This window comes from Cervus elaphus, chromosome 18 (assembly GCF_910594005.1).
Source record: "Cervus elaphus chromosome 18, mCerEla1.1, whole genome shotgun sequence".
Classification (NCBI taxonomy): domain Eukaryota; kingdom Metazoa; phylum Chordata; class Mammalia; order Artiodactyla; family Cervidae; genus Cervus; species Cervus elaphus.
The window spans coordinates 108,036,971-108,060,728 of NC_057832.1; the positions used below are offsets into that span (position 1 = coordinate 108,036,971).

Below are 23,758 nucleotides of genomic sequence, written 5' to 3' on the forward strand. Positions count from 1 at the left end.
TGTTTTAATAGGAGTTCTTTAACATTCTAGATACCTTCTGCCATTGTTTCTTTTTTATAGGGTCTCTTAAACAAGACCTTTGTTTGTTTATTTGCTTATTGACTGATTGATGTATGCTGTGCCACATGAGTTGCAGGATCTTAGTTCTCTGCCCAGGGACTGAACCTGGGCCCTTGGCAGTGAAAGCATGGAGTCCTAACCTCTGGACCACCAGGGAATTCCCAGCCAAACTTAATTTAATGAATCTTCCTTTAGTTTTAAGATCTTTCCATACCCCAAAGTGATGAAATTATTTTCCTGTTTTCTCTCAAAAGTTCTGTAGTTTTGCCCTTCACATTTATGTTTCTGGTCGAGTTGATTTGTATGTGTGACAAGAGGTTAGGGTCTAGTTTAACTTTTTCTTAACTGCCCCAGCACCATTGTTGAAAATACCATTCTTTTCCCAGCGCACTGCCATCCTTATCAGTTATTAGCTTTCTGTATATGCATGAGTCTGTTTCTCAGTACTTGATCTCTGTTTTTCAGCCAGTTCTGATCTTTCTGTCTACTTGTCACTCCCCCAACCAATGCCATACTTTCTGAAACACTATGTCTTTACAGCAGGTTTTAATAGCAGGTAAGAGGTCCTTGTGTAAACCTCCCCTCCCACTATTTATTGTTATTCTTAAGAAACATCCTTTGACTATCTTTAGCTCTTTGAATTAGCATATGAAATTTAGAATCCAGTTTCAAGTTCCACAAAAAGACTGGTAGGATATTGATTGTGGAAAATTGTTTCAATTTGGGGAGAATTTATATGTTGGTAATGTTTTCTAATCCATAACTCTTATTACATTTTTCTTAAGTAACTCATTAAATATTTATAATTGTTCCTGTAAGTATTTTATATATATATATATATATTTCTTTTTGGTAACTTTTGAATCTTACTAAATCTAGTAATTTCTCTATACCTTTGGCTTTTCTACATATACAGTCATATCATCTGTGAATAATCTTATACTCTGTGAATAACAACACTTTTATTTCATCACTTCCAATCCTTAAACCTTTCTTTTTCTTGCTTTACCATGCTGCCTAAAATCTCCAGTCCACTGTTGAATTAAAGTGGTGCCAGTGGTGCTTCTGTCTTGTTCCTGATCTCACAGAGAAAAGTTTTACATTTAAGGTTTACTATAAAGATTTCATACATCTCTTTTATAAGATTATAGATATTAACTTACTAAACTAAACATCTAATATGTATTGTTTAATAGACAACTCCTATCCTATTGGTGAGGGAGAGACTCCCATCATAAGAATGGCCCAACACACCACACCTAACACTAGACAAATGAGATGTTCAGTGGTGTATTAGTCACATGTACTCACAACCTGTGGTGGAGGAGGACACCGCGTGCCATGCAAGGCCACACAGGGACAGAGTCAGCCACCAGGTACTCTAGGAGGCAGGCTTTGTATGTACTGTTCTGAAAGTAGGATGTCCCCTGATTCCCTGACGTGTGTGAATAATTCTGTGAGCTGGCAAGGAGCCGAAACCCACTGTTGAAGGATCAGCAGAAACTGTCTGTTTTCTTCGATTAAGGAGTGGTTTGTTAGGGGATCTTATCAGTGGGAAGAGAATGCGGAGGGAAGCTTGCAGTTAAAGCTGTCTGTAAAGTGGCTCAGTTGTGTCCGACTCTTTGCAACCCCGTGGACTGTAGCCTGCCAGGTTTCTCCATCCATGGGATTTTCCAGGCAAGAATACTGGAGTGGGTTGCCACTTTCTTCTCCACGGTATCTTCCAACCCAGAGAAAACACTTTTTTTTGCATCTGGTGAGAATAATTTTTTCTTTGATCTGTTATGTGATGAATTCAAAGATTTAATTTTCTAATAGTAGAATAGCTTGCATTCCCAGTCCAAAGTCTACTTGATGATGTTACATTATCCTCCTGACACATTGCAGAATTTAGTTTGCTACTGTTAGGATTTTTGCTTCCATGTTTAGGAGATAGGTGGCCTATGATTTTTCTTTTTTATATTACTTGTATGAAATTTCCTTTAGAGTTATACACACTTCAGGATTCTCTAGGGATCAGTCCCTCCACTGAAACAATTTATTTAAAAAAAGCAAAAAAATTATTAGAATCAGCAATTTCAGACTCTGGACTTTGATCACACACTCAAAAGAACCAGAGGAGTGCTTGATAAAGGGAGAGGCTGCTGCAGAATGGTAAGAGGGCTCCAAACTTGGAGGTTGTGTGTCTTGATCAGTCTCATGTATCCTTTAGGACTAGAGGGCTGGACTCTGGCTTTGCTGAGATTTAGAGGTGCTACCTCTCTCCTTTTGGATTCAGGCATTTAAGGAAATTTTTGTCAGTTTACTGGCTGGTCACTAAATAGTATGGAAGAGACCACACTTCATAAGGAATTCATACATTGCAAACTGGTTTGGAAAAGTCACAAATGGACTGCTCCAGCAGTCAGTGAGGAAAACTTAGTAATCCCTGAGGAGTAGAAAAATTAGAGGGCTCTAGAGGAGATCCAACCAGTCCATTCTAGGGGAGATCGGTCCTGGGTGTTCATTGGAAGGACTGATGCTGAAGCTGAAACTCCAATACTTTGGCCACCTCATGTGATAAGTTGACTCATTAGAAAAGACCCTGATGCTGGGAGGGATTGGGGGCAGGAGGAGAAGGGGATGACAGAGGATGAGATGGCTGGATGGCATCACCGACTCAATGGACATGAGTTTGAGTAAACTCTGGGGGTTGGTGATGGACAGGGAGGCCTGGCGTGCTGCGATTCATGGGGTCACAATGAGTTGGACATGACGGAGCTACTGAACTGAACTGAGAGTGACCATTATTATGTTTCTTAACAAGATCTTTTTAAGTTTATGTTGCTTGGAGTTTATTGAGGTTCTTAGACATATAGATTCATGTCTTTCATCAGATTTAGGAAGTTTTCAGTCATTATTTCTGTACATTTTTTCCCTGCCCTTTTCTCTCTCTCTTCTCCTCTGGAAGTGCCATGATGTTTACATTGGTATGTTTGATGGTACCTAACAGGTCCCTCAAATTTGTTCACTTTATTCTTTTCTTCCTTTTTTAAAAAAAATTATTGGAGTATAGTTGATTTACGTTGTTATGTTAGTTGCTGCTGTACAGAGGATTGAATCAGTTATACATACGCATATATCCACTCTTTTTTAGATTTTTTTCTTATGGATCATTAGAGCATTGAGTAGAGTTTCCTGTGCTCGTAGTAGGTTCTTATTAAATATCTATTTTATATATAGTACTATATATTTGTTAATCCCAATCTCCCAATTTATCCTTCCCTCCCTTCCCCCGCCCCCGGCCCCCATAACCATAAGTTGGTTTTCTATATCTGTGACTCTATTTCTGTTTTGTAAATAAGTTCATTTGTACCATTTTTTTTAGATTCCACATATAAGCAGCAGCATATGATATGTCTTTCTACATCTGACTTACTTCACTCAATATGACAGTCTCTAGGTCCATCCATGTGACTGCAAATGTCATTATTTCATTCTTTCTTACAGCTGAGTAATATTCCATTGTGTATATATACCACATCTTTATCCATCCATCCATCTGTTTATGGACATGCATGTTGCTTCCACATCTTGGCTATTGTAAATAGTGTTGCAGTGAGCATTTCTTCATTCTTTTTTCATTGTTACTCCTCAGACTGGAAGGTAATAGCCATATCTTCAGCTTTGCTGATGTTTGTTTCTTCTGCCTATTCAACTCTACCATTTCTGTCAAATTCTTTTTTCCTATGAATGAACCCATATTTCCTGATTTCTTTGTAATATTTTGTTGAGAACTGGACATTTTGAGTATTGTGGTAACTCTGGAAGTCAGGTTCTCCTCCTCAGGGGTTGATTTTGTTGCTTGTTGAGGTCTTCAGGTATCTGTATAGCAACGTTTCCAAACTATTTATGCAAAGCCTTACTTGTATGTGTTATTGACCTGTTATCTCAGCCTGTGACCTGACCTCTCAGAGGTTTCTTAAATGTGTAGATTTAAAAGTGTGTATTCCTTTTTAAATGTTCTGATGTGTGCTGCCAGAGAAGCTGCTGCAGGGGAGCTGAATAAAGTCAAGCATCTCAGCTGACCATCAGGGAACCCCCATGTTAACTAAATCACATAACCCCCAAATCTTAGAGTACAAGATCCTTACTGCCCACCTACACCAGCCAGCCACCCCAGGGATGTGGGCTGCTGTCCCTACTCTGCAGCAGAATTTAAGATATTTGGGCATGGTAGCTGGTTCATGCAAGCAGCTCTCCTACCTAAGCAGCCCCTTCCTTCATTAAAATCTTCCTTGATTGCTGTAAATGTCTGAACCAGTTTCATAGTTCTGGGTTAGTTGATTTTGATCATTTTTTCCAGCTTAATGCTTGTTTTGGTAGAGAACCCAATCCCTGATGGCTGCCTTTTTTTTTTTTTAAATGACATTCTTTGCTGCTTTTTTTGCTACTTTATTTTTTTCCTTTTGTAAATCTTTACTATACTGAGAAAAACAGGGCTTATATATGTGACAATATCTGTTGCTGTTGTTGCTTTGAGAGTGCTTTATTGTGCTGGATTTTATAATGGGTTTAGTATTATAAAATCCAAAGGGCAGGAGAGAAGAATTTTACAATGTAGATAAAGTAGGTCCTTTTAAGATGCAGACAAAAACTGATGGTGTATTTATTTCATCTCTTAGGACTTTCCTGAAAGAGTTCAGTTTTTATCATGTTCTATGTTGTATGCCTTTTTCTGTTGTGTGTGCATGCTCAGTTGTGTCCAACTCTTGTGACCCCATGAACTACAGCCCACCAGGCTCCTCTGTCCCTGGGATTTTGCCAGCAAGAATACTGGAAGGGTTGCCAGTTCCTTCTCCAGGGGATCTTCCAGACCCAGGGATTGAACCCATGTCTCCTGCAGCTCCTGCATTGGCGGGTAGATTCTTTACCAGCTGGTAATGACCTGAGTAACTCTGTTTCTGTTGTAACTAGATCCAGTTTTTTTTAAATTAAGAAAAAGCATACATAAAGCCTTAAAAATTGGCAACATATTTTTCCTGCTTTTAATACTAATTTTTTTTAATTTATTTTTGCTGCTTTGAAGTAAATCACAGGTTTGGCATTTCATCCTTAAAATAGTTGAACTAGCATCTCCAAAAAAAAAGTAACCTTGATAATCCCAATATAATTTCCATGGACAACTGAAATAGCTATTATTCCCTTGTGTTCTTTCTAGTACAAGTCTGCCTTCACATTTACCCCCCAGAAATGTGCTTTAAGCTGTTTGTGCTTTTTTTTTTTAATCAATTAATTAATTTTTGGCTGTGCTGAGTCTTTGTTGGTGTGTGGACTTTCCCCTAGTTGCGACAAGTGGGGGCTACTCTGTAGTTGTGGTGCATGTGCTTCTCACTGTTGTGGCTTCTCTTGTTGAGCACAGACTCAATAGTTCTGGCACATGGGCTTAGTTGTTCCATGGCCTGTGGGATCTTCCTGGATCAGGGATCAAACCCTTGTTTCCTGCATTGGCAGATGGATTCCTTACCACTGCACCACCCAGGAAGCTCAGCTTTAAGCTGTTTTTAACCAGAAAGCAGTCAAGGATTAGCCATCATGTTTGGATGTCATACTTCTTAAGTCTTTCTTAATGTAGAATAGTTCCCTCTCCTGTCTTTTATTTTCTCCTGTCTTTATTTTGTACATGTTGGAGAGAAGCAATCAGTTGGATTGTAAAATATTTTGCATTCTGGATTTGTGTGGTATTCCCTCATAGGCTCTTCAGGTAATTCCCCTCAACTAGAAGTTTAACTGATTAAAATCAGGTTAAGTTTTGTTAGGCAACAATACTCCATAGAAGATGCTATACACTATGTATATAGTAGTTTGCTAGGTGTTTTTTTTTTTTTTTTTTTTTTCAAAAAGAATTTTTGCAAAAACAACTTTTATGGAGTGAAAAAGTTACTTAAAAGGATAAACCACAAACATGGTTTAATAAAAATGGTGACCTATAGGGAAGTGGAGCAGATGGAATGCAATGGATAGAGGGATCGGGGCAAAAGAGAAACTTGGTATACTTTCTAATATATTTTTTTTTACTTTTGATGAGTAAATGTTTTACTTATTCAAAAATAATTTTATACTAAAAGTAAACTTTAAAAACAAAAAATATTATCTTTATCTAAAGAAACTAAAACAGCTTGGAATAGAACTTGTGAGAGTGGACACCCTTACATTCTTCCAAGTCACACCAGAAAACAGTATTTCGGTATTTCATCATTAAATATGCTAGGTACAGAATTTTAATACATGGTCATTATCAGGTTGAGGAAGTTTCATTCTGTTTCTGGGTTGCTGAGAGGTTTTGTTTTTTATCTTGGGTGGGTATTGAATTTTTCAAAGATATGGTTTTTCTCCTTAATTCTATTAATATAGTGAATTGTTTTAATTGATTTGGATGCTTAACCAGCTCTTCATTTCTGTAATAAACGCTACTTAAATGATGTATTATTATTTTCATGTATTTCTGCATTTGATTTTCTGATATTTCGTTAATGAGATTTTGGTCTGTACTTTTCTTTCCTTGATTTTAGTATCAAGGTAATATTGGGCTTATAAGATGAGATGGGCAGTGCCCCTCCTCTATTTTTTAAAAGAATTGTTTAGAGTTAGAATTATCTTTAAATGTTTGGAATCCAGTGGTCTCTTCTAGGTCTAAACTTTGTTTATGGGAAAAATTTAAATTATGAATTCAATTTCTTTAATTGATATAGAGCTATTCAGGTTTTCTGATTCTTCTTGAGAAGATTCTGATAATTATGTTTTTAAAGAATCAACCTATTTAATCGGGTTGATAATGTCATGGTCTGGGCGTGGGTTGGAAAAGAACTTCCAGATATGAGACAGAATGAGAGGGAAATAAAGTTTATTAGAGTAGGAGATGCTGTTAGAACAGCAGACTAGCTCAAGAGAGAACCAGGCTCCTTAGTCCACTTTTATACCCAGAGTACAAGGAGTGGGATGGGGTCTTGTAGGTCATTTGCTGATTGGATACTGGGTGGGGGAAGGAGTAGGGCAATTACCTTCTCCCTGTGGGGTAGGAGGGGAGACAGGTTACACTACTCAGGAGGACCCGAAATCCATTAATAGTTACAACATGGAGGGAAGGACAATAAGGGCCTGGTTCTTCCTTCCTGCTTTCCAAGACCCTCCTTATCTGCTCTTTCATCCTTGGGTCATCACAGATAATATTCCCATACTTTTTAAAGCTCCATGGACTCTGTAGAAATGGCCTGTTTTACTTTGCATTTTGGTCATTTTTCTGGGTTAGTTATTAATTTTATCCCACCCCAAAGTCTGTCTTGGGTCTCATTGATTTTTTTTTTTTTCTCTTTATTCCCATTTTCCTGTTTATTGTATTCTGCTCCTTATTTATTTCCTTCCTTTTACTTTTTTGGGGGATTAATTTGCTTTTCTTTTCTAGCTTCTGGAAGAGAATTCTTAGATCATTGGTTTTTAGACCCTTTTTCATTAACACATGGTGGGAAGTAAGTTGTTCAGTTTACAAATATTTGGGAGTTTTCCAGTTTTCTGTTAGTGATTTCTAAGTTTATTTCATTGTATTCATGTGATAGCTTACAGTGAATGATATTGGATTCATGATCTCTGAAGGTTTAGCTTCAGGATCAGGGACCAGGCTTGATCACTCAGAGCTTTTATGTAGCAGAAGTTTTATTACAGTGAAAAAGGCCAGAGAAAGCTTCCTGACATAGACATCAGAAGGGGGAGGGAGAGTGCCCTGTCACTTATCTTAGCAGGGGAGCTATATACTTTTTTAATTGGTTATTAACAATAAATCAAAAGACTGTCTCAAGGTTGTAAAGGTCTTACCAGACCCACTCCCACTTTACATTTTAAGATAACTGGATTAGAACTAACAATAGAAAGATCTTACCAGACCCACTCTCATAACATGCACTTTAAGATGATGGTGGTCCAGTGGCTAAAACTCCACAATCCCAATGCAGGGGGCCCAGGTTCATTCCCTGGTCAGGGAACTAGATCCCACATGCCACAACTAAGACCCATAGCAGTCTCCACCCGCCCCACCCCCACCCCCACGAAAAAAATGTGTGTGTGTATATATATGCACACACATATATTTTTTTTTAAGATGACAGAATTAATTAGTTAACGTTCTTAAGAAGGATACAGTACAGAGTTTAAGGAAAAACATACCCTTGAGCATGATGAGCTGTTTTGTTGTACAATCAATAGCTCTGGGCTTAAACAAAGTCTTGTGTGACTAAGATGCAGGAATGTAGAAAAAAAAATGTTTATCCTTTTCTCCTCCTAGAGAGCCCCAGACAACTTTCTCCTCCTTGGGGACCCCAGACTTCTTATCAACCTACCTAAGAATTAGCTCTCTCACATGGAACATATTTTGTGTGTGTTTGTTTTTTATACTTGTTTTATTGTCCAGCATACATTATATCTTGGTGAATATTCCATTCACACTTTAAGAATATGTATTCTACTAACACTGGGTATTCTTTAAACATCAATTGGATCAAGTTATTTGATTGTTTTGTTCAAATCTGTCTTTACTGATTTTCTGTCTACTGCTCTATTGATTTCTGAGAGGAGAGTTGAAATCTCCAACCGTCGTGTGGACTTGTTTTCTTTCACTTTAAGTATCAGTTTTTACATTATGTGTTCTGACACTGTTAATTAGGTACTTGAGCATTCAGGATTGTGTGTCTTCATAAGGAACCAAGCTCTTTATCATTATACACTGTCCTAAATTTATATCTGATAATAGTTGTAGTTTTGTAATCTACTCTGTCTTATAAAATTATACAGTCCTCCAGGTTTCATGTGCTTTTTATTTGAATATGTTTATATTTCCATACTTTGATTTTTTTAAACCTGTATGTATATTTAGATTGGATTTCTTGTAGGTAGCATTTTAATTGGGTCTTTTGTTATATATACATTCATACACTTAAGTAGCAAGCCATCAGTAGTATTGACAGGACCATGGACAGAGCACCATTTTCCATTTCATAGATCTCTCCTTTTCTCCCATGCCTGCCTGACTGGTGTGATCCATCTCATGGTCCTAACCGTCAGCTTACTTGTGTCTGTGATCCAGTGTGCAGTAAGAGGCTTTGAATCCACATTCATCTCTTTTATGGAGTTTATGTCTTCAAACTGTAAACATTTATTCTGTAGAAAAGAATAAAACCAGATCTACTAAAGCTTAAATCCAGCTGCTTTTATAAATGTGTTCTTTATGATCTGTCATTAATCTCTTATATCAGCCATGTTCTTTTGTGACCTTTGTTGTTGTTGTTTGATAACTCAGTCATGTCTGACTGTTTGCAACCCCATGGACTGCAGCACACCAGGCTTCCGTGTCCTTCACCATCTCCTGGAGCTTGCTGAAACTCATGTCCATTGAGTTGGTGATGCCATCCAACCATCTCATCCTCTCTCGTCCCCTTCTCCTCCTGCCTTCAATCTTTCCCAGCATCAGGGTCTGTTCTAATGAGTTGGCTCTTCACATCAGGCGGCCGAAGTATTGGAGTTTCAGCATCAGTCCTTCCAATGAATATTTAGGATTGATTTCCTTTAGGATTGACTGGTTTGATCATCTTGCAGTCTTTCATGATTTTTTTCATGATTTTTTTTAGCAAACACAAAAATTTATGTAATAGCTTCAACAGCCCTTTTCCTTTAAAACACAGATAAATACAGAAATGTTAGTTGTTTCAACTTGATTAATAAATAGGTGATTTCCTTATTTAGCTTGTACTAGCACATATTCTGGTATCAGCAAAGAGAAGCAATTTGTACTGGTATGTTTGCTTTCTATTTCTCTTGAATTAAAGTTGGCTCCCTGCTTGCCTTTCAGATTCCAAATTTTCCCTTTTCAAAACTCGGAGTTGTATTATGTTTCTGCAGTATTCCCACCCTTTCCAGAATAGTGTTCAGGTGTTTCATATAAGTGTTCAGGTGTTTACTGTATAATACACAATGCCTGTTTTGTTTTATTTTGTTTTCTTCTTACACTGACAAGGTACATCTTGAGCTTGGGAATGAAGTATGGGTAAAGATGCAAATTTGAGATTGACCAGCATTTGGCCTCATTGTTTCTTGTTTTAGGTTGAGGTACCTCTGTGACTGAGGGAATGAGGTAGGTGATGTTGTGCTGGGCCTTTCAGAAGGACTCAACTATTAATCTGATTTTAATTGGGAGCACAGAGTGTGATGCACAGGTTTACCAGGTACCAGCCCAACATCATTAGGCCCTTTTTATACATTTATTAATAAAATGTTCATAACAGTTCTGCCTCAGATTTTGTTCTATTGAGCATGGAATATTTAGCACAATAACAAGCACAAATTGTCAATATGGTAACCATTGTCATGATTATCATGCTGCTGTTACTTTACAGAAGAGGAAATAGAGTCTCATAAAGATTGCTTCAGGGATATAAAACAGTCAATAAAGAGGAATAATATATAGGGCATATAGCTTTATAGTCTGTGCTATATCCCATGGGCTTCCCAGGCGGTGCTAGTGGTAAAGAACCTGCCTGCCTATGCAGGAGACATAAGAGACACGGGTTCGATCCCTGGGTTGGGAAGATCCCCTGGAGGAGGACATGGCAACCACTCCAATATTCTTATCTGGAGCCTAGAAAATCCCATGGACAAAGGAGCATGGTGGGCTGCAGTCCAGTGAGTCGCAAAGAGTCATACATGACTGAAGTGACTTAGCATGCATGCATATCCTTTTCATTTAAATATTTTCCATGTAGAATGTATGCAAGATGTATCCTTAGGCAGATTTCAAATTCCGCAGTTGGCACTTAGTAGTCGAATGACCACAGGCAAGTCATGAGGCTCAGTTTCCTGATCTGTACAGTGGGGATGATACTTAATACACTAGAGCTGGGTAGCTGTGAGGGTTACTAGTCCTCAGGCTCTCTTATCCCTAGGCTAGGCATGAAGCTTCATTGGCTTGCACTCGTTTATTTCCATGTGCTCTTAGGCCTTCAAAGTGGTTTGGTTCATGAAAGATAGATGGGATAAAATTAGTATTGCAGGGGAGCTGCTTATTCTCTCCTCCTTCCTTGGCATAGCCATTATCCAGAATTTTGTATTAATCATTCTCTTGTTTTCCTTTATAGTTTATCTGCTATACATGCTTTCCTAAATAGTATTTTTGAACTTTGATATAGAGTATAACTGGAGAAGGAAATGGCAACCCACTCCAGTATTCTTGTCTAGAGAATCCCTTGGACAGAGGAGCCTGGTGGGCTGCTGTCCATAGGGTCACAGAGAATTGGACACGACTGAAGCGACTTAGCATGCATGCGTGCATTAGAGAAGGAAATGGCAACCCACTGCAGTGTTCTTGCCTGGAGAATCCTGGGGACGCAGGAGCCTGGTTGGCTGCCTGCTATGAGGTCTCACAGAGTCGGACACGACTGAAGTGACTTAGCAGCAGCATAGAGTATAATATGTATTCTTTTGGGACTTTCTTCACTCAACATACTTTTGAGAATTCAGCCATCTGTAGTTTACATACATTGACTTCATTGTCATATCAGTTCAGTTCAGTTTACTCAGTGATGTCTGACTCTTTGTGACCTCATAGACTGCAGCACTCCAGGCTTCCCTGTCCATCACCAACTCCCGGAGATTAATCAAACTCATGTCCATTGAGTCAGTGATGCCATCCAACCATCTCATCCTCTGTCTCATCTCATCCCCTTCTCCTCCTGCCTTCAGTCTTTCCCAGCATCAGGGTATTTTCCAATGAGTCAATTCTTCACATCAAGTGACCAAAGTATTGGAGTTTCAGCTTCAGCATCAGTCCTTCCAATGAATATTCAGGACTGAATTCCTTTAGGATTGGCTGGTTGGATCTCCTTGCTGTCCAAGGGACTCTCAAGAGTCTTCTCCAACACCACAGTTCAAAAGCGTCAATTCTTCAGTGCTCAGCTTGCCTTATAGTCCAACTCTCACATCCATACATGACTACTGGAAAAACCATAGCCTTGACTAGACGGACCTTTGTTGGCAAAGTAGTGTCTCTGCTTTTTAATATGCTGTCTAGGTTGGTCATAGCTTTTCTTCCAAGGAGCAAGCGTCTTTTAATTTCATGGCTGCAATCACCATCTGCAGTGATTTTGGAGTCCAAGAAAATAAAGTCTGTCACTGTTTCTATTGTTTCCCCATCTATTTGCCATGAAGTGATGGGACTGAATGCCATGATCTTAGTTTTCTGAATGTTGAGCGTTAAGCTAACTTTTTCACTCTCTTTTTTCACTTTCATCAAGAAACTCTTTAGTTCTTCTTTGCTGTCTTCCATAAGGGTGGTGTCATCTGCATGTCTGAGGTTATTGATATTTTTCCCAGCAATCTTGATTCCAACTTGTATAGTGTTATAATATTTATATATACTATAGTATTTTTGTTCTACTGTTGATGGACATTTAGATTGTTTCTCATTGTGGACTTTTATGAAAAATAGTGCTGTGAACATTTTTGAGCATGTTTCCCAGTGCTGCAGAGTTTCTTCATGGTGAAAGTGTGAATCACAAGGCGTGTGCATCACTAAGGAAGTTCATTCACTCATCCACTAAATATTATCGAGTACTGCTGTGTGTCAAGTACATGTTTAGGTGCTTGGAATATCAGTGAACTCAGCAGATGATTTACATTTTACTTGTGAAAGCCAGATGATAAATAATAAATATAAATGAAATAGAAGGATAGCTGCCCAAGAGAGAAGAATCAGAGCAGGATTAGGGGAATTTCTTATGCAGGAAGGTGCAGGGAGTGGTGGTGGGGGGCGAGGTGCAGGCGTCATCAAACGTAATATTTGAAAACAGACTTACAGGAGTCTATGCACCATTTAGAACTTTTTCAACCTTATAAATACCAGAAAGAAACAACTATGGCCATTAAGCACACAGTGATGAATGATTAAAAAGAAAGTATCTTCACACTTCTCACAGAATTATTTTTCTTTAGTTAATCAGATTTTAATCACTCTAACTTCTGGAAGGATATATTCCAGATCCTGATCTCTATCAGTCTGTATAAAGGAACTTTATTTTATTTTTAATTGGAGGATAATTGCTTTACAGTGTTGTTAGTTTTTGGTGTACAACAACTTGAATCAGCTGTTAGTATACAAATATCCCCTCCTCCTTGAGCCTCTCTCTCGCCCCACCCCTCTAGGTCTTCACAGAGCACCAAGCTGGGCTCCCTGTGTTATACGGCAGCTCCCCACTGGCTCTCTGTTTTACATGTTAGTGTGTATGTCAGTGTTGCTCTCTCAATTCGTCCCACCCTCTTCTTCCTCCACCATGTATGTCCACAAGTCCATTCTCTACATATCTGTGTCTGTATAGAGGAACTTTAAGTGTACTCAGACTTGAATAGAAATTATGTTTACCCGCTAACTTTTTATGGGTAAGAGAGTATTGTTGAGGTAGCGTTTACTTGGTTTTAAATTCACTTAGGTTAAATTCACCATCATACACAAATGGGGTTCTTAATTCAGGGGCTAATATCCTGTCTGTCACAGTGATGCAATCTGTGACCCCATAGCTTTCTATGACATTTTTGTAAAGTGTGGCAGTACAGAGCCTGCCTTCTGTGGTCACTTGGCCATGGGTTCAAATCACAACCCCACTACTGTGTGACCTAGGTCAGTTTAATCTGAGTCTCTGTCTTCATTCCTCCTCTGTATGAGGATAAAATACTACCTACAAGAAGAGCACTAAATAAAGCTTAGTTATTTGTTTTGGTTTTTTTTTTTTAACTTTTTGTTTTGAAATAATATATTGATGGGAAGTTAGAGAGAGGTCCTTTGCACCCAGTTTTTTCCCCAGTGATTACTTCTTATATAACTACAGTGCAATATCAATCCAGGAAATGAACACTGTTACAATAGTGAGTATAGTTCTAATGCAACTTTATTACATGTGTTCAATTCAATTCAGTCACTCAGTCGTGTTTGACTCTCTGTGACCCCGTGGACTGCAGCACGCCAGACCTGCCTGTCCATCACCAACTCCTGGAGTTTACTCAAACTCATGTCCATCGAGTTGGTGATGCCATCCAATCAACTCATCCTCTGTCGTCCCCTCCTCCTCCCGCCCTCAGTCTTTCCAAGAATCCGGGTCTCTTCAAATGAGTCAGCTCTTCGCATCAGGTGGCCGAAGTATTGGAGTTTCAGTTTCAGCATCAGTCCTTCCAATGAATATTTAGGACTGCTTTCCTTTAGGATGGACTGGTTGGATCTCTTTGCTGTTCAAGGGACTCTCAAGAGTCTTCTCCAACACCATGGTTCAAAAGCATCAGTTCTTTGGCACTCAGCCTTCTTTACAGTCCAACTCTCACATCCGTACTTGACTACTGGAAAAGCCATAGCCTTGACTAGATGGACCTTTGTTGGCAAAGTAATGATTACAAAGTAATCACATGTGTATATTCATATAACCTCACAAGATGCAGAACAGTTCCGAACAATCCCATCACCAAAGCTCTCCCTCTTGTTACCTCTTTATAGTCAAACATACCCTCTTCCCCCAGGCCACATTGTCCCTAATTTCAGGCAAAGCACTAATCTGTTTTGCATCTCTGTATTCTTTTTTTTTTTTTATGATAGGGACTTTTTATTGTAAAAGTCAAACTGAAGTATATTGAACATTTGCTCCTATATGCCTAATAATATATTTTTTTCATTTGTCCAACTTTATTGAATTATAAGTCATAAGCAAAATAAAATTCCATGATTTTAAGTGTCCAGCGCAATTGTATACAGTCTGGTATCAGTGCCACAATCAATACACCAATACACAGAATATCTGCATCACTTCAAAACATTCTTTTGTTCCCTTTCACAGTGAATTCCCCTACCCAGCCCCTGGCAATCACTGATATGCCTTCTCTTGTTAAGAGTTTCGACTTTTCTAGGTTTTCATGTAATGCAGTCATACAGTGAGTGTGTTCTTTTGTGTCTGGTTTCTTTTACTTGGCATAGCCATTTTCTGATATTCACCCATGCTGCTGCATTTATCAGTAGATGTTTCCTGTCATTGTGGAGTCATATTTTAACATAAGGATATGTTATAACTTGGTTATCCATTTACCTGCTGATGGGCATTTGCATCTCTGTATTCTTGTCATTTTGGGAATGTTATGTAAGATCATTCATAAGACCTTTTGAAATTGACTCTTTAAAAAACTCACGCTAATGCCTTTAGGATCCATCCAGTTTGCTCTGTCTATCAATAATTAGTTCCCTTTGATTGCAACTGTTATCCCATGGTATGGATGTACCACAGTTTATTTAACCATTAGCTTATTAAAGGAGATTTGGGTCCTTTCAAGTTTTGGGCTCGTATGAATAACACTTAATTAAGATTTGTGAAGTCTGTGGGGTCGAAAAAGAGTCGGACACAACTTAGTGACTAAATAGCAGCAGTAGCAGTTCAGATTTTTGTGTGAACCTAAATTTATTTCTGCTCAGGAGTGAGATTGCTGATTCATATGATAAATGTTATGTTTAGTGTTTTTTAAGAAACTGCCAGACTGTTTTCCAGAATGGCTCTGTTATTTCACAATCTCAGTGGGAATGTGTAAGAGATCTAATATCTCCACATTTTTTAATAGCTCTGTGCTGATAACCCATCATGATCTTAATTTGTATTTATTACCTGATGGCTAGTGATGTGGAACATTTTATCATGTGCATATTTGCCATGTGCATATCCTTATTGGTATTGCATATCCTCTATGTATTTTGTCCATTTTCTAATTGGGTTGTTTTTGTTTTGAGAGTTCTTTATACATGGTAGATGTGAATCCTTTGTCAGATCGGTGGTTTGCAGATATTTTCTCCCAGTGCATAGCTTGTTTTTTCATCTTCTTTATAGGTCTTTTGCAGAACAAAAGTCTTAAATTTTGATGAAATCAAATTCATCCATATTTTTCTTTTATGGATTGGGTTTTTTATATATCTAAGACCTTCAACAAGTCCTATGTTCTTAAGATTTCTCTTGTTTTCTTCCAAAGATTTTAGTTTATGTTTTATATTTAAAACTGATCCACCTTGAGTTAATTTTTATATAAAAAGTGAAGGTTAAGTTGAAGTCCAGTTTTTCCTATGAGTACCCAGTTGTTTCAGCCATTTGTTGAAAAGTCTTTCCTTTTTCCACTGAATTATTCTCACGCTTTTGTCACAATGAGTTGCACTTACTTGTGTGGGTATATTTCTTGTTGCTGTATTCTATTCCATTCATCTATGCATGTATCCTGCCAATACCATCCTGTCTAAATTACTGCATGTAAGTCTTAAAACTGGATAGTGATTCTTTTCACTGTATTTTTCTTTTCCCAGAATTGTTTTAGCTATTCTAGTTCTTTTCCTTTTCCACATAAATCTTGGAATAATCTTATGTATATTTACAAAAAGATCTTGCTACGATTTTGATAGGAATACACCTAGCCCAACAGACCAGTGTGGTGAGAATTTACGTCTTTACTGTGATGCATCTTTCAATCCAAGAAAATTAAGTCTGACAGATTTTATTCTTTTGGGCTCCAAAATCACTGCAGATGGTGACTGTAGCCATGAAATTAAAAGATACTTGCTGCTTGGAAGAAGCTTTATGACAAACCTAGACAGCATATTAAAAAGCAGAGACATTACCTTGCCAACAAAGGTCCATCTAGTCAAAGCTATGGTTTTTCCGGTAGTCATATATGGATGTGAGAGTTGGACTATAAAGAAAGCTGAGTGCCGAAGGATTGATGCTTCTGAACTGTGCTATTGGAGAAGACTCTTGGGAGTCCCTTGGACTGCAAGGACATCCAACCAGTCCATCCTAAAGGAGATCAGTCCTGAATATTCATTGGAAGGACTGATGCTGAAACTCCAATACTTTGGCCACCTGATGTGAAGAGCTGACTCCTTAGAAAAGACCCTAATGCTGGGGAAGATTGAAGGCAGGAAGAGAAGGGGACAAAAGAGGATGAGATGGTTGGATGGCATCACCAACTCAATGGACATGAGTTTGAGCGAGCTCCAGGAGTTGATGAAGGACAGGGAAGCCTGGTGTCCATGGGGTTGCAAAGAGTCAGACATGACTGAACAACTGAACAACAACAATCTTTCAGTCCACGAACAGTATCTCTTATCAACATTTTGTAGTTAGTCAGCATAAAGATGCTTTTACACCTCTGTCAAAAATCAGTTGACCCTACTTGTGTAGGTCTGTTTCAAGTCTCTATGCTTTTTCATTTATCTGTGTGTCTATCCTATGGTCAGTAACAGACATTCCTAATTACTCTTGCTATGTAAGTCTTGAAATTGGATAGTAATTCTTTATTCTTCTTTCCATTATCCATTCAGCTATTATAGCACATTTGCCCTTTAATATAAATATTAAAACAATCTTGTCTCTATCTGCAAAAGGAAATGTTAGGATTGTATTAGGAATTCTGTTAAACTGGTAGATCATATTACTTTTTACTACATTGATTATCTCTATCCATGAACGTTGTCTCTCCATATATTTAGATCTTTTTTGGTTTCTAAATTTTGTAGCTTTCAGCATACTAGGACTATACATGTTTGTTAGTATTTAATTTTGTTTAGAACTGATTTCCATATAATTAAATGGCTATTCAAATTATTTTATAGTGGTTTGTGCCTTTTGAGGAACTGGTCCATTTCACTTGTATTGTCATTTTGTGTGAGTACTGTTCTTAGTACTTCCTGTCATCCTTTTGCTGTCTTGTGGTCTGTAGTGATATCCCCATTTTTATTCTTAATGTTTGGTAAGTTGTGTCTTCTCCTTTGTCTCTATCAGTCTTGCTGGAGGTTTGTTAATTTTATTTAACCTTTTCAAAATCACAAACTTTTTGTTGAATTAACTTTCAGTTTTTCAATTTCATTGATTTCTGCTCTTACATTTATTATTTCTTACCTCCTATGAGGTGGAGGTTGAAGTCTTAAGTTTCTTGTGCTGCATCCCTTGCTGTCCTGGTGAGAGAACTTCCTCCTCACTGGTCAGTGGTGTGGAAGTTGATGCTCCCACTGGGCACTGCTAATACCTCCCTGGATGATAGGGGTATGGGTGCCTATTTAGTGTTTCTCATGTGTTCTTCACTGACACATCAAAGTAGAAGGGATATAGGGATGAGGGAGGTCTGAACTTTACACCAGGCCTTCAGCCTGGAGGCGGGGGAGTACCTGATTACTGTTCTGGGCATAAAAATCAGGCTCCTCACATCATCTCCATGGGCACTGCTGGGGGTCTCATTACCATCCAGTGAGGACCAAAGCCCTAGCTCCCCACCAGGCTTCTCTGACACAGGCAGCAGGGAATGGTTGCGGCAGCTGGTTTCTGCTTGGCCAGGGTTGAAGCTGAAGCTTCCCACTGGAACTCTGCTGGTGGGAGAGGAAACAGTGTTTTTTCTGTGGTGTTTAGCTGCAGTTTTCTGTCTTGCCAGACTGCCCTGTTCCTGGTCCTTTGAATAGAGGGAGCAGCCTTTTGTGATTTTTTTTTTTTTAATACCTTTTGGTGTTTTTGAGTTGACAGCTACATGAGCTCCCACTTTAGCATATATGAGGCTAAAAGAAAACCCAGCAAACTCACCATTGTCATTCTTTGGGTCCTGAGGTCTCTAGACAGCCTGCCTCCTTTCTGCCTTTCTCAGTTGTGTATAGAATGTGTAGTCTTTAGCTGTGCTTATCTGGAATAAGGAACAGCATGTTTATTCAATCTTTCTATTCTATGAAGTTCATTGCCACATTTTTACAGATTTGAATTACTGATTTCTTGTCAGTTCTATGTTCTATCTATACCTTCTCCCACTTGAGGGCTTATTTTCCCATTTTCTTCGTGGTAATCTTTTGCCTAACTGTAGTTATTAACTTTACTGAAGTTGAATTCATTCATTTCTCCCTTATGCTCTTGCTTTTTGTTTTCTTGATTAAGAAACTTATTCCAGCTCTAAGATACTTTCCTATATTTCCTCATGAAAGTTTTAAACTTCTTCATCTGTCCTATCCAGAAGTTTGAATTAAGTCAAGTAGGGATCTGATTTCACCCCTCTCCCACTGCAGAGAGCTGTAGCACCATGACGTTTTCCTCCCCTTTCCCACCAGTTCCTAGTGCCACATCTGTCGTGTGTGTAACTGCATTGAATCTATAGATAACGTTTGGAGAGACTTGGCATCTTCACCTTCAAGAACATGGTGTTTTCATTACTTAGGTATTTTTTGTTAATGATTCTAAATAAGCTTAACATTTTTCTACACAGTGACCTTACACATTTTCAAAACTTTACTCCTAAGTACTTAATGTATTTTTGTTATTGTGAAATAGTTTTAGTTTTTTTAATTAAGATTTTAAAAATTTAGATTTTAATTCATTCATTTATTGTTTCACAACTCCCACAAAAGGAAAGGGGACACGGGGACGAGCTCTGTGAAAGATCTCCCCTCCCCCAAAGGAACACTGTTTGCACTTAAAGGAAGCAAATTTGGTGTTTTCTGAATTCCCATGGATATTCTAAACAAAATAAGTATGTCTGTGTTCCACTTTTAGCAATCCTGATCTTGTAGGTCCAGAGAGAACCAGAAGTCTAATTTAATTTCTTTAGGAAGGTCCATATGATTCTGCACATCTCTCTGAGAGAAGTTGCTAAACATTAAAAAGAATAGCCTGAGGGGATATTTATTTGGAAGAGCATCTCATTTAAAGTTATGAGCATTTTTTCATCATTTAATATACTAGTGTGGGACATACACATAAACACACACACTATATGTATACACACACAGTGCACACAAGTATAAAATGCATATATGTACATAAAAGTGAATTGCTTTATGTTAAGTAACAACAGGTATGAATTTGAAGAGAGTGGACCTGTAAAAGAATTCATTCACAGTTTGGATGAGATGTGTTGGGTTAGGACTCCATATGTTTGTTTTCAAACTTAGAATTTGAGCTTATGATATAAATAGGATTGGTGGTTGCATGAGGTAGGGGGTTGGGGGTGGGCAAAAGGTGAGAAGGGTCAAAAGTTATAAATTTCCAGTTATAGAATGAGTAAGTCATAGGGATATAATGTACAATATGGGGACTATAGTTAATAAAACTGTATCACATATATGAAAGGAGCTAGGGGAATGGATCTTAAGTTCTCACCACCAAACAAAAAATAAAAAAAACTTGTAATTGTGTACAATGACAGATTTCAACTGAACTTTTTGTGGTGATCGTTTTGCAATATATTCAGACATCAGTTCCTTTCGTTGTGCAGCCTAAACTTACTGTGTTATATCAATTATGTGTCAATTAAAAAAAAAAAGTTAAAAATACAATTTTGTCTTTCCCAGTTGGAGTCATTCGATGTCCTGTTTGCAGCCAAGAGTGTGCAGAGAGACACATCATAGATAACTTTTTTGTGAAGGACACTACTGAGGTTCCCAGCAGTACAGTAGAAAAGTCTAATCAGGTAAGTGTATTAAGTCTTGAGTCTCTTGCTTCCTGTTAATGTGGCAGCCTAGAATACTGGAGAACTTATCATGCATTTGATTGGTTTGTCTCAAGCATATCGTTAATTAATTTCAAATTATCCCTTCTCCCTGCTTGGCTTTCTTTCTCCTCCCTTTTAATGTATTTGCTGGGTAAACTGAGTTGTTAGTCCAGTAAAATTAGCCTTATTCTGAATTTTGTGCACCTCTTAAGTCATTTGACATGCTTCCCTCTCTGCTGTATTTTGTGTAAACTGGTGATAAAAATGTAGAGGCTGGTTTATATTTGAGTCCCACTGGGTGAGAGGACGTAAGAATAGTTCCATCCATATGTCTGTGTGTCTTTCAAGCAGAAAGATTGTGATGCTTGGTTGTCTTTTTTCTGATGTTAACGGCCATCAATGATCACTGCCAGGATTCCATATTTCACTCAGACTTTGAAAAAGGATGACATTTTCATTCTGTCATTCTCCTTTATTTCTCAACTGGAATAGGAAGAGAAAAGCATCCTTCATTTATTCTTAGGTTTACAGGAGAGGTAGATAAATGCTCAATTCTTTCCCTTGAGTTGCTAATTTTTAGAGTAGTGATTTATTTTCTTAAGATTCTTCAGAGGTGACTAACAAGTGGTATGTGTGCTTATTGTTATGAACTAACTCATGGAGTTTTAAAATGAAATGTGTTGTAGTTATTCTTTTTGGTGCTCAATTTGTGACATCTTGGCAATGAGGATTCCTGAGTCCTTCCGACACAGCCCAGTAGTCATTGCTATCTCTCTTGCTTTCTGTTTTGACAAGATCTTGTTCATTTTCTGTTCTATACCTTCAACCAGCAGGAATTGGTTCTTCTGAGAGCCTTGGTTCCTTTTAGTCTGAAATGGTATTTGGAGAACATAATATAGATGCTCTTGAGCGCTTTGTTGGCCATTTTTCTATGATTTTCAAGAGAATGATGTAGCAAATGCTTTTTATTTTTAAAAGAGGGAGGAAAAAGGAAAAATATATCAAGGATATATTGACATTTTTAAGTCGAATCTAGAATTATAGATGAAAAGTTGAGCAAATAGGAAGCCAACTAAGATGATCTTTTCCTCTGGCATTGCAATCTTCCTCCAGTACCACCTATTGCTAGACTCTAATGTGGAACCAGCTCATTAAGCATATATGAGGCTTGCAGAGTAAGAGTGAAGACAAATAGAGTTAGTACTGAAAGTAGAAATTATAGAATTGTCTCTGTCAAAACAGAAAACAAGGTAACAATTACTAAATGTATGTACTGGGGATATTCAACCAAATCATCATGTTTTAAGGTTACTTAAAATAAGTAATTTTTCCCTATATGGTTAAGTCACCCACTTGATAGGCAGGTTCATTTGTTTCATTTTGCTTTTGTTTATGGTTTTGTTTAGGGCTTTAGGTTTTTTTTTTTTAGGGCTATAAGCCATGCCATGTAGGGCCACACAAGATGGACAGGTCGTGGTGGAGAGTTCTGACAAAACATGCTCCACTGGAGAAGGGAATGGCAAAGCACTTCAGTATTCTTGTCTTGAGAACTCCATGAACAGGATGAAAAGGCAAAAAGATAGGACAGTGAAAGATGAACTCCTCAGGTTGGTAGGTACCCAATAAGCTGCTAGACAACAGTAGAGAAATAACTCCAGGAAGAATGACGAGACAGAGCCAAAGCAAAAACAACACCCAGTTGTAGATGTGACTGGTGATAGAAGTAAAGTCTGATGCTGTAAAGAGCAATATGGCATAGGAACCTGGAATGTTAGGTCCATGAAACAAGGTAAATTGGAAGTGGTCAAACAGGAGATGGCAAGAGTGAACATCAACATTTTAGGAATCAATGAACTAAAATGGACATAAATTTAACCCAGATGACCATTATATCTACTACTGTGGGCAAGATTCCTTAGAAGAAATGGAGTAGCTCTCATAGTCAACAAAAAAGTCCGAAATGCAGTACTTGGATGCAATCTCAAAACAACAGATGATCTCTCCATTTCCAAGGCAAACCATTCAATATCACAGTAATCCAAGTCTATGCCCCAACCACTAATGCTGAAGCAGCTGAAGATCAACAGTTCTATAAAAACCTACATGACCTTCTAGAATTAACACCCAAAAAAGATGTCCTTTTCATTATAGGGGACTGGAATGCAAAAGTAGGAAGTCAAAAGAGACCTGGATTAACAGGCAAATTTGTCCTTGGAGTACAGAATGAAGCAGGGCTAACAGTTTTGCCAAGAGAACGCACTGGTCATAGCAAACACCCTCTTTTGACAACACAAGAGACAACTCTACACATGGACATCACCAGATGGTCAATACTGAAATCAGATTGATTATATTCTTTGCAGTCAAAGATGGAGAAGCTCTATACAGTCAGGAAAAATGAGACCAGGAGTGGACTGTGGCTGAGATGGTTGGATGGCATCACCAACTTGATGGACATGAGTTTGAATAAGCTCCAGGAGTTGGTGATGGCATGCTGCAGTCCATGGGGACACAAAGAGTCAGACACGACTAAGCGATTAAACTGAACTGAACTTAGTTGGTTTTTTTTTTTTAATTTGAAATTTGTGAAACTACATATAAAATATTTATATACTGGTTCCAAAGAAAAATCTATGACACAGAATGTTTTCAGGGAACTCAAACTTCTATCTCCATCTTCACCTACCCTGTTTTTTCTCTTATCTTACAGCTAACCATTTGATTTCTTTTATGGTTTATCCTTGCACTTTTAATATTGTTTTATAATCTAAGTAATTTTATGTTATTTTAAAGATTTAAGCAAATAAGTCATTCCAGCTCATCTGCGTCTTTCTTAGATAAGCAGTAGTATGGTATGCTTTAACACTTAGCTTTTAGTTTTACTTTTTATAGTGGACATCCTTCCCTAAAAGTATGTATAGAAATCCCTTACTCCTTTTTGCTCCAGAATGTAGAGATTAAGTTTCAGGTGACATCATTATAGAGATGATAGTTGAAGCTGAGGGAGTGGATGAGACCAATCCTTAAACCTAACAAAAATTTACAGAATCCAGAGGAGAAAGAGTAGTGGTGGGATCCAAAGAGGCAATCTGGGAGATAAGAGGATCTGGAAGTGTCAAGGAATCAAAATGATTTCTAGGATATAAGAGTGGCATCA

At 38.0% G+C, this 23,758-nt stretch overlaps 1 protein-coding gene across 2 annotated transcripts in view; it reads left to right on the forward strand.

Moving 5' to 3' along the window:
- TRIM24 (tripartite motif containing 24) overlaps positions 1 to 23,758 on the forward strand; it is a 107,598-nt gene that overhangs the window by 25,234 nt on the left and 58,606 nt on the right. For both annotated transcript variants that reach the window (XM_043871913.1, XM_043871912.1), the window contains exon 2: positions 20,462 to 20,580. In XM_043871913.1, coding sequence (XP_043727848.1) covers positions 20,462 to 20,580 — 119 coding nt within the window. The remainder of the gene's footprint in view (positions 1 to 20,461; positions 20,581 to 23,758) is intronic.